The following is an 11,833-nucleotide window of genomic DNA, read 5'->3' as shown; positions in this document are numbered from 1 at the left end:
CAAGTATGAAAATTGACAAAGAAAATATGAACTTACCCGGTTCAATTTGGGATTCGTTGAAAAGACAAGGCGCTCCCACCTCGTACATCTGGGCTTGGTCTTTTTCTGTGACCAAATGTTGGAGGTAGCTAGCCACCCCTACGGGGGCAGCAAGAACCCGGGAATCCTCCGGGACCGTGATAACGATTGTTCGCTTGCACCCAGGATCGACACTAGGGGACAAAAATGGATTGTTCAGTTTAAAACTAGAGGAAGCCTCGCCCGAACTCTTCTTCGGAACCTCCAAGTCACTCAGACCGATGACACCTTCTACCCCAACAAAATAACCATGAAAACGATCTTCCTCTCCATGGGCTCCTTCCCCGTAACAAGTCTCCATGGCCTGAGCGTCGCGTATCATCGACTCGGAAAATAAAGGAAACGAGGGGGAATCCCCGATCTCTATTTCCCCAAGTGGGTCTTTTGGGGCGCTGCCTCCGTCTTGGGGAGCCTCGAGCCCGGTTTCTGCACCAGCATCCACCACATCTTCAACGGTCTCTTTGCCCCGAGATAAAGCATCTTCGGTTCCTCTCGTCTCGGGGACTTGGGACGAAGTCTCCTCCTCGACCTCATCGAGCCTAGACGGAATAGTATCAACTCCAACTAGTTTCGGAGTTCTCTGAATCTCGGTGCTAGTTCGCGCATGGGCCACCAGCCCAGAATCATTTTCTTTCTCTTCTTCTTCTTCTTCTTCTTCTTCTTCTTCTTCCATTAGCCTTTGGACTGACTCCATAGTCAGTGGGATTGTGTTCACCTTGGATTTACGGGCTGTTCTCTTCTTGGATTTTTGACCCTCGGAGTTCGAGGCCCTTTTCCTCTTATTCTCCTTCGTTGGTTTCAAGATAGGTGATGAAACTTCTTCATCACCGGATGGGGGTCTCATAGTCGCGTCCTTCCGAGACCTACAAAAAGAGAAAGTAAGTAAACTCATGTTTGAAAAGATTTTTGAACGATAGACAAATTGGTAAGTCAGGAAAAAGGCTTACCATGAGTACGAACCTCCCACCGACCTTTTGATAATTCATGCCATGCGTGCTCGTCATGTGTTGACGTCGAAACCAGGCTCCTAACCCAGTTCCTGAGGTAGGGAACCACACCCGACATCCAAGCAACTACTGCATCGAGAAAAACACTGATAAGAAAGGATGAAGAAGTAAAAACAGCGAACATAAATTAAAGACGGAATCATACTTACGTTTCATATTCCATTTCTCAGAAAATGGCATGCTCTCAGCCAGGATTAGGTCCGTGGTCTTCACCCGAACGAACCGGCTCATCCAGCCCCGATATTTATCTTCAGCTATACTCGAGATAAGACCCTTGGTGGCCCGTCATTGAAGCTTTATCAGCCCACCTCAATAGAGTCGAGGGCTATATAATCTTATGAGGTGGTCAAGGGTGAAGGGAAGCTCGTCGATTTTGCTCACGAAGAAATGGAGCAGTATCACGATCCTCCAGAAATGGGGCTGAATTTGGCCAAGGGTTACCTGGTATTTCTTGCAGAAGTCTACGATGATCGGATCGAGAGGACCCAGCGTGAAAAGATAAGTGTAAACACTCAGGAACCCTTCCACGGGGGTGGTGATCGCTTCTTCTGGTGCCGATGTCACAACGTTTTTGTTTCCCAGTTGCAATCTTTATTCACCTGGTCGAGGAGGCTTTTGGGTATCGAGCATATATATCTCGATATCGGCTCGCATCGACCAGGAACCAATGAGGGTTTCTCGACTTTAAAGTCGGAATCAGTAACACACACCCCGGGAATAAGTTCAATGTCCTTACAAAATGATTGGAACCCTCTTTATATAGTAGAGGAGTTTTACATATGGTACAATTTTAAATAGAGAAGAAAATCTCTTGATTGGCTAATGAACCGGTCTTGACTTGATATGTGCCTAGATCTCCGCCACAATCCTCGCCCGGTCACGGATTCCTCGACTTTCTGTTATTTGACTTAGTAGGCTTCCTTCGATCTCGCTAGATCTCTATCCTTCTCGATCTCGACCTTAGCTGATCTCGATCTCAATCGATCCCGGAATCACGAGCTAGGCAATATTTATTCATGTAACAATCCAATATAATTTGGGATTGAACCTCGGTCTGCCACCCTGGTCTTGATATCCCGAAGACTGCTTTCAGTACTAGGTATGGTCATTACGAGTTCCTGGTGATGTCTTTTGGGCCGACCAATGCCCCAGCAATATTTATGCACTAAATGAATAGTGTATTTCAGCCCTATCTTGATTCTTTCGTCATTGTGTTTATTGATAATATTCTGGTGTATTCCCAAAATTGGGAGGATCATGAACAACACCTGAGGATTGTGCTTCAGGCTTTGAAAGAAAATAAGTTATATGCAAAAGTTTCAAAGTGTAAATTCTGGCTTGATTTAGTGGGATTCTTGGGTCATATAGTTTCGTGCGAAGGGATTAAGATAGATCTGAAGAAAATTGAAGCAGTGCAGAGTTGGCCCAGACCATCATCATCTACTGAGATCTGGAGTTTTCTTGGTTTGGCGGGGTATTATTGCTGATTTGAAGAGGGTTTCTCTTCTATTGCTGCACCTATGACCAAATTAACCCAGAAGGGTGCTTCGTTCAGGTGGACCAAGGAATGTGGGGAGAGCTTTCAAAAGCTCAAGACAACTTTGACTACAGCCCCAGTATTGGTATTGCCTACAGGTTTAGGGTCTTATACTGTGTATTGTGATGCATCGCGTATTGGTCTCGGCGCAGTATTGATGCAAGACGGTAGGGTGATTGCCTATGCATCCAGACTGTTAAAGGTACATGAGAAGAATTATCCGGTCCACGACCTTGAGTTAGAACCAATTGTTCATGCCTTGAAGATGTGGCGACATTATTTGTACGATGTCCATTGTGAGATTTATACTGATCACCGAAGTCTACAACATCTGTTTAAACAGAGAGATCTTAATTTGTGGCAGCGGAGGTGGTTGGAGTTGCTTAAGGATTATGATATCACCATTCTCTATCATCCCGGAAAGGACAATGTAGTGGCTGATTCCTTGAGTAGTAAGGCGGAGAGTTTGGGCAGCTTTGCATATCTACCGGTAGCAGAGAGACCTTTAGCCTTGCATGTTCAGGCCTTGGCCAACCAGATTGTTAGATTGGAAGTTTCCGAGCTGAGCTAAGTTTTGGCTTGTGTGATTTCTCAGTCTTCTCTGTATGATCGTATCAGGGAGCGTCAGTATGATAACCCCCATCTGCTTGTCCGTAAGGACACTGTTCAGCACGGTGATGCCAAAGAAGTCACTATTAGAGATGACGGTATATTACGGATACAGGGCAGGTTATGTGTGCCTAATGTAGATGGTTTGCATGAGTTGATTCTCCAAGAGGCTCACAGTTCGCGGAACTCCATTCATCCAGGTGTCGCGAAGATGTATCAAGACTTGAGACAACACTATTGGTGGAGGCGGATGAAGAAAGACATTGTGGAATATATAGCTCGGTGCCTAAATTGTAAGCAGGTGAAATATGAGCATTAGTGACCGGGTGGATTGCTCCAGAAGTTACAGATTCCGGAGTGAAAATTGAAGCGGATCACTATGGATTTTGTTGTTGGGCTCCCACGGACTTAGAGGAAGTTCGATGTAGTTTGGATGATTGGGAATAGATGGACCAAGTCAGCTCATTTCATTCTTGTGGTTACTACTTACTCTTCGGAGCAGCTGGCTCAGGTTTACATTCGTGAGATTGTTAGGCTTCATGGCGTACTAGTATCTATCATCTCTGACCGGGGTACGTAGTTTACATCACAATTTTGCAGAGCCGTACAACGAGAGTTGGGTACTCGGGTAGAGTTGAGTACAACATTTCACCCTCAGACGGACGGGCAGTCTGAACGCACTATTCAGATACTGGAGGATATGCTTCGTGCACGTGTGATAGATTTTGAGGGTGCTTGGGATCAGTTCTTACCACTTGCAGAGTTTGCTTACAATAACAGCTACCAGTCGAGCATTCAGATGGCTCCGTATGAGGCCTTGTATGGTAGGCAGTGCCATTCTCCAGTGGTTTGGTTCGAGCCTGGCAAAGCTAGACTATTGGGTACGGACTTGGTTTAAGATGCTTTGGAAAAGGTTAAATTAATTTAGGATCGACTTCGTACAGCCCAATCTAGATAAAAGAGTTATGCGGATCAGAAGGTTCGTGATGTTGCATATATCGTTAATGAGCGGGTCTTGCTCCGGGTTTCGCCCATGAAGGGTGTTATGAGATTTGGGAAGAAGTGCAAATTGAGCCCTAGGTATATTGGGCCATTTGAGATTCTTGAAAGAATTGGAGAGGTGGCTTATAGACTTGCACTACCACCTAATATCTCTGCAGTTCATCCAGTGTTCCATGTTTTCATGCTCTGAAAGTATTACAATGATCCATCTCATATGTTAGACTTCAGCTCAGTCCAGTTGGATAAGGATCTATCTTATGCTGAAGAGCCAGTGGCCATTTTGGACAAACAGGTTAGAAAGCTAAGATCAAAAAACATAGCTTCAGTGAAAGTGCAGTGGAGAGGGCAGCCAGACGGAGAAGCTACTTGGCACACCTATTTGAGATTCCAGGTATAATTCTAAACCCGTTCGAGGACGAATGTTTGTTTAAGAGGGGGAGAATGTAACGACCCGTTTGGTCGTTTTGAGTTGTACAACCCCGTTCTCCCATTTACTGCTCAATTTGTGCTTTACCTTTGTTGTGTGACTTGCCGGGGTAATTGGTTCGGGTCTGGTGAGGTTTTGGAATGAATTGGAATACTTAGTTCCAAGGTTTAAAGCTTAAGTTCAAATAATGACTGGATGTCGACTTATATGTAAACGACCCCGGAATGGAGTTTTGATGATTCCAATAACGCCATATGGTGATTTTGGGCTTAGGAGCGTGTGCAAAATTTTTGTTTTGAAGTCCGTAGTGAAATTTGGCTTGAAATGACGAAAGTTGAATTTTTGGGAATTTTGACCGGGGAGTTGACTTTTTGATATTGGAGTCGGAATCCAGTTCTGAAAATTTTCATAGATCCGTTATGTCATTTATGGCTTGTGTGCAAAATTTGAGGTCAATCAGACTTGATTTGATAGGTTTCGACATCGAATATAGAACTTGAAAATTCTTAAGTTCCTTAAGCTTGAGTTGGGGTATGATTCGTGGTTTTAGCATTGTTTTACGTGATTTGAGATTTCAACTAAGTTTGTATGATGTTTTAGGACTTGTTGGTGTATTTGGTTGAGGTCCCGAGGGCTCGGGTGAGTTTCAGATGGTTAACGGATCAAGAATTGAAGTTGGGAGACTGCTAAAGTTGAGTTTGCTGGTTTTTTGCTAATCTTGTTTCCTTCATCTGTCAAAAATCGAGGTCAAAAATCAAGGTCAAAATCGAGATCAGGAAATCGAGGGTCGGAAATCGAGGTCAGGAAATCAACGTCTGAAAATCGAGGTCAGGAAATCGAGGGTAGAAAATCGATGGTCGGAAATCAAGGGTAGGAAATCGAGGGCAGGAAATTGAGGTCAGGAAATCGAGGTCAGGAAATCGAGGGCAGCGCCTGGACAGATACTTTAAGTTATAAAACGGGGGTTTCATCCCATTTTCCATTTTTGACAATTTGGAGCTTGGGGAGAGGTGATTTTTGAGAGATTTTCAAGGAAAAATATTGGGGTAAGTGATTCCAACTCGGATTTAGTCAATATACACGAATATATCATTGTTTTCATCATTTAATTAGTGTTTTGAGATGAAAATTTGGAGAAAATTGTAGAAATATCATAAAACGCATTTTTGAGATTTCGATATCGATTCGGAGTCGGATTTGAGTGAAACTAGTATGGTTGGACTCGTAATTGAATGGGTTATCGGATTTTGTAAGTTTCGTCGGATTCCGAGACATGGGCCCCACGGGCGATTTTTAGGTTAAAATTTGGATTTTTGTTAGAAAATTTATATTTTCTCATGGAATTTATTCCTATAATTTGTATTGATTAAATCAAATTAATTATGATTAGATTCAAGCCGGTCGGAGTCGGAAAATCGAGGAAAAGGCATACTACTTGACTGATTGAGCGTGGTTAGAGGTAAGTGACTTGTCTAACCTTGTGTGGGGGAAATTCCCTTAGGATTGGTATTGATATGAAAATGTTGACGTGTTGAAAGTTGTGTACACGAGGTGACGAGTGTCTACACAGGCTAAATATGGAAGATTATATCTTTAAATTGTGTAGAGCAATGTTGCATATTGATTAAATTATTTTATTCTGTTATATTTATCATCCTTAATATATTTTCGTATTTTAAATTTGCCTGACTTGTTCTTGCTAAGTGTGTTACCTGTTTAGTTGAAATTCTGTTTCTTTTGTTCTGTGCATTATTTGAAGGATAAATTTTTTAAAATTTAAATATTATTAAAAATGAAGTATTTTACATTTAAAATTTTGATATTTAGACAAGGTGTTAAATTTGTGAAATATTATTTTTGCTGAATATTTTGTAAGATTATTTCTACTCATTGTGATTGAGCCGTGAGCTCTTTATTGTGAAAAAATATTGTTGTTGTTGATTTATTTTGGCATGAGCCGTGTGCTCCTTATTGTGGAAAAATATTATTGTTGTTGATTTATTTTGGCATGAGTCGTGAGCTCTTTTTTGTGGAAAAATATTGTTGTTGATTTATTTTGGTAAGTTGAAATATTTGGGCACTTAAGGTACAAATTGTGATATATTGTAATATTGATATGCATGCGGTGGTATAAGGTCTGGGTGTTGAAACGCAAGCGGTGAGATAAGGGTGGCTTGATACGTGTGGCTAGTAGGGGAACTACTAGAAGTCATGCGGTGTGATAAGAGTGGCTAAAACGCGGGATGCTATTTCGGAAAAAAAATATTTTCTTTAAAATTTAATGTGAAGACTCCGCGGTGATATAAGAAAATGAGATATTATAAATTTATTTATGATTTGGGACTACGAGGCGGTACCTCGGGAGTGCCCTTGTTGATATTTCTTTATGGCTGCATTGCCTTTGGTCATTTTTGGTGTTTTCCTTAAAGTTGTAAATTTTTGTTTCCTTCCGCGAGGTGTTAATTTCCCTTATTCTGTATAGTTAAATTGTGACATACTACTTACTTGATTTATCCTCATTGTCATTATTGTTATTATATTGTTAAACTTTTCTCCCTGTCTTTTATTATTCCAGTAGGGCCTGACCTGACCTTATCACTACTCTACCGAAGTTAGGCTTGGCACTTACTGGGTACCGTTATGGTGTACTCATACTATGCTTATGCATATATTTTTGTGCAGAACCAGGTACATCTTATCAGACCAGGCATCACTGAATTAGCCATACGAGGAGACCTCAAGGTATATTTGCCAGCGTCCGCAGACTTCGGAGTCCCCTTCTATCCTTATTATGTTGCTTCCTTATTTTATTTAAACTCTGATATATAGAGATATTGAAGATAAATTCTTAGAAATTTGTGACTTATTTTTACCGGATTTTAGAAGTTGTAATTATGTGAATTTGCAGATTTATTTATTTTGGATTTCTATTGTTATTCTGCATTGATAGGCTTACCTAGTCTTAGAGACTAGGTGTCATCACGACATCCTACAGAGGGAATTTGGGGTCGTGACACTAACATTCCTATTGTATTCTTCAATTAAATTGACTAACTAATTTATCTAGCTTATTGGTTGACAGGGTTAATATCGCTCACAAGAATCTATCGACTTCTTACTCACCTATTCAAGCTAACCTAACGCCTATATGCCTATGGAATTAGAACTAACGAGAATGCATTTATAATTCCTTTACATCAACCAAGCAAGGCAATTAGGTATATGTTTATTCTAACCGCGAATCCATTCCCTGATGCCCTGTTTCAAGAACTTGCTCTACTCAATCCTATATGCAATCTAGAATTCCCACTTTCGAGTTCAATTCTAGATTCGTAGATAGTATTTAATTGGTGATCAACAAATCAAATAATTAAGCACATGATTGAATAAATAAACCAATATGATAAATCAATAAAGCAAAATCAATATCCGAATAACAATAGTCATGAAAGAACCACAACCCTAGAATGTAAAGTTTAGCTCCACATAGACATGGTAACAAAACAACAAATCATACAAAGAAACATAAAAATTACTAAATTTGGTAGAAAAAGATGGAATTTGGTGAATTCTGGCCTTCACGGCGTCTCTATGCTTGTATTTTCCTCTCTCAAACGTCCTCCTCACTCCAAAATAGGTTTAGGGCCCCTTTTGTACAAGTTGGGGGTATGCAGGGCCGAAATAATCAAGTCCCGGGCAAAATATGACAAGTCCCCGTTACCAGTGCCCAGGGTAGCATGGGGCGCTAGCCCTGGCACTGGAAATTATGCACTTGTGGAAACTGGGCCACATGTAGTGCCCCACGCTACCTGTGGCGCTCAAATGTGCACTTTTGCCTTTTCTTCCTATTTTCGCTTCAATTCGCACACTTTCATCCCAAATTACATCAAAATGATTCATATACATAGAAATATTACAAATTAGCACAAATCATTATATTATAATTCGAAATCTACGAGACATGAGCATAATGCGAAGTAATATACATAAAAATATGAATACTTTAAGCCGAATATCAAACCATGAAGATGTCTTTCAATAGAAACATCACCACATTCATTGGATCTTAAAAAATTATGACAATTAATAAAAATGAATATCGAATAGTTGTGTGCAACGTACCATATGGATCACCTCTGTCATTCATTAATTATACACACTTGCATTAACTATTTCAAACTAATGACTTGTAAGTTTATACTCATGTATTAATTATACACATTTGCATTAACTATTTAAAACTAATGACTTGTAAGTTTATACTCATGTAGTACATTTCATCAGCATGTTGTACTTTTCTGTTATCATCATAACTTTATTGGTTTAATGGCCTTTAAGCTAAAGAAACTCTCATGTCCATCTATAAGCTATACTTTGTACTTCCTTTTATCCTAAATTATGGTAGTACTTTATACAATTTCAGAGTCAGTATTAAATCTATTAAGCTTTTACCATGATAATTTACAGCAGTAATTATTAGCTTAATAGTTTAAGAGAGATCCATAACTATTTTAACTTTCTTGAATAACATGTGGTAATATTTTAACTATTTTAACAGAGGTCATTTCACTATTGACTGCTCTTATGAAAAGTAGACACCTTGATCAGCCGAAAAAAAGATTAGGAAAAGAATTTTACATTCTTAGTATCCGTATCTATAAATCCAAACATACATGTAAATATGCGTGTGATTCAGTTTATTTCTTAGGGCAGGCCAGTACTAGAAGTGGAACTTAAATTCTTGGATCTTAATTTATTTTAATTTATGGACTGGGGCTTCTTAACCCACCATAGGACGCTACATTTTATAAACATGTACTCCAACTTCGACCGTTGATTGATATTACGGTGGCATTATCCATATTTATATTTGAAATAATCAAGCATGTGGATCGGAATGGAATGTATCTGAAATGTGAGTAGATTTGAATGACTTTTTTTAATGATAGTCAATAGAATTAAGGAGTCTGAAACTTCAGTAACTTCTCCCTTGACATATAAGCTGTATTTGCAAAAATATTTAATACTATGGTTCTTGTTTTATGCTATTGACAAGAGTGAGTTGCTCTAGTGACTACCCTTCCTAGACCCCACTAATGAAATTATACTAGGTTGTTGTTATTATTGTTTTATCGTATTGTGCATGAGTACATTAAGAGTCATTATTTATTTCTCTTAATAATTAAAAATATAACTACACGAAATTTAAGACAAGTAGACAAATTTTACAAACAGATTGACAATAAGCTTCCGCAACACTCATTTCCATTATCCTCTGTGATAAGAGGAACCATAATACTATATGGTAGATGATGTGCGAAAAACCCCTTTATTCAAACATTACATGAAAATAAATAGACTAAAGCCACACATATAAAATCATATCTCTCTGACTAAGTCATAGTCCTCGCGATCCAAGAGAAGCCAAGTTCCATCTTCTTGTTGAACCATTCCTTTGTGCTTCTCAGTCCACCAAGCTGCAGGTATACAATATTCATCTTTTAGCATGTCCCATATCCTGTTGACAAGTGCGAGATCACGATTCACCTCTAGTTTAAAACCTGCTAAAATTCCTATTCCTTGAGTTCCATCAATTCCATGCAAGTAACCCTCCAAATTATGCCTTGTGTGCGGGTCTCCTGGATTAAGCTTCAAATACGGGGATTTTGTGGTGTCAATTATTATTTCCTCCCCAACGTCTATATACCCGACGGGTGGGTATTTCGGAACAATGTCTAATAGGTTATGAATTCTTAGGATATGAAGATTTTTCAGTTTGGAAAAGGTCTTTTGAAAATTGAGATCCCCAACTTTAGGACTTGCGAATACAAAAGCTGTCACTGGAAACTCCTTGCCACTGCTCGTTTTGTTAATACCATTGAAAGCTATGTCAACTGCATTTAGGGTTGCAAGTGATGCACCTAAGCTATGGCCAGCAACTGTTATGCTAACCTCTTCATTTTTGTATTCCTCAACCAATCTTTTCACTTCTTCAAGAACCTGAAAACAAGAACATCAGAATGTAGACCTAGATTCTTAATTTGTTAATATCAGTCACTATGAAAATTAAAATTTTATCATTTAAATTGTCACTATTAGAGTTGAAACGCAATATAATTAAGTAATTAATCGTGTGCTCTACAGCTTAAACTTTAGATGAAATATTCACTCGCTTCAACAATCAGAAGTAAAAAATAATAATTCCAGAAAGAATAAAAACATGAAAGTATCAAGAAGTAAGAGATTAATATGCACCTGGTCTCTGGCACTAGCCTGATTAAACTTTGAACGTGGATCTTCTGATGTATAAATATTATAGAAGCCATGATGCACCAATGGCTTGAACAAAGGAAGTAAACCCCCATCACCAAATACTTTTGGTCCTGGAATAAGTAAAAATTCAAGGTCATTAACCCACTCCAGTGTCTGAATTGTTCCTCGCCAAGCAATTACAATATCCCTCCTTCCCAGTGCAACTTTACCCTCATCAGTAGCCACAGCAATATACCCCATAAAGTTTGATTCCTTACTCCATGCTTCCCTTGACAATGATTTAACAAGGAAAGCACTAGGAAGTGGAATGGATGAAGTTGCATAAAAGTATTTGGTTACTTTATAATTGAGTGGGTCAAGTCCAGCTCTAGTAAAAAGATTTTCCATCGAGTATCTGCTAGCTCCTGCATATTTGGATGCTTTCTCATCGATGAAGGTGTCATAAGTTACATGAGCTAATTCTCCATATTGAATGATGTATTTACGAAGATCAACATCCAATGGGTTTAAAAGCCCTTCCCAATTGTTTTTGCCACTAAGATGCTCCCATTTCTCAGCCATGCTAGCCATATATTGATCTTTTTTTCTTTTATATATACCTTTTACTCTCTTTGTTTTTTCTTGGTATGAGCTTATCATTTTGGCCATCAAGCTCGAACTTATATAGTGAAGCTAATTCATTTGTCTATAGGGTTTCACGTGCATGAAACATGTTCGTAATTCTTCCTTGTTAATAATTCACAATCTCAATGCCCAATAATTGAAATGACCAAGCAGTAGTGCTAATTATTAATTGTAATCATCTCCATACCTTCTAACTACCACCGTACCCTTTGTTCTACCCCGGCACTCGGACATTTGAATGAATTTTATAATTTTATAAATGTTTTTTTACAAAAA

The 11,833-nt window shown here is 39.1% G+C and overlaps 1 protein-coding gene across 1 annotated transcript; it reads right to left on the bottom strand.

The window, feature by feature from the left end:
- Window positions 1-9,844: 9,844 nt before the first annotated feature.
- LOC107771926 (phospholipase A1-IIgamma-like) lies at window positions 9,845-11,555 on the bottom strand. The gene is made up of 2 exons (XM_016591388.2): window positions 10,916-11,555; window positions 9,845-10,660 (listed from the first exon to the last, which is right to left on the bottom strand). The coding sequence occupies exons 1-2, from the start codon at window positions 11,501-11,503 to the stop codon at window positions 10,040-10,042; spliced, it is 1,209 nt and encodes a 402-aa protein (XP_016446874.1). The 5' UTR covers window positions 11,504-11,555; the 3' UTR covers window positions 9,845-10,039.
- Between the last annotated feature and the right edge of the window lie 278 nt (window positions 11,556-11,833).

The sequence above is a fragment of the Nicotiana tabacum genome, chromosome 17 (genome assembly GCF_000715075.1).
Source record: "Nicotiana tabacum cultivar K326 chromosome 17, ASM71507v2, whole genome shotgun sequence".
NCBI lineage: Eukaryota > Viridiplantae > Streptophyta > Magnoliopsida > Solanales > Solanaceae > Nicotiana > Nicotiana tabacum.
The sequence above is the reverse complement of the archived record's forward strand: the minus strand, read 5'-3'. Positions and strand labels throughout refer to the sequence as shown.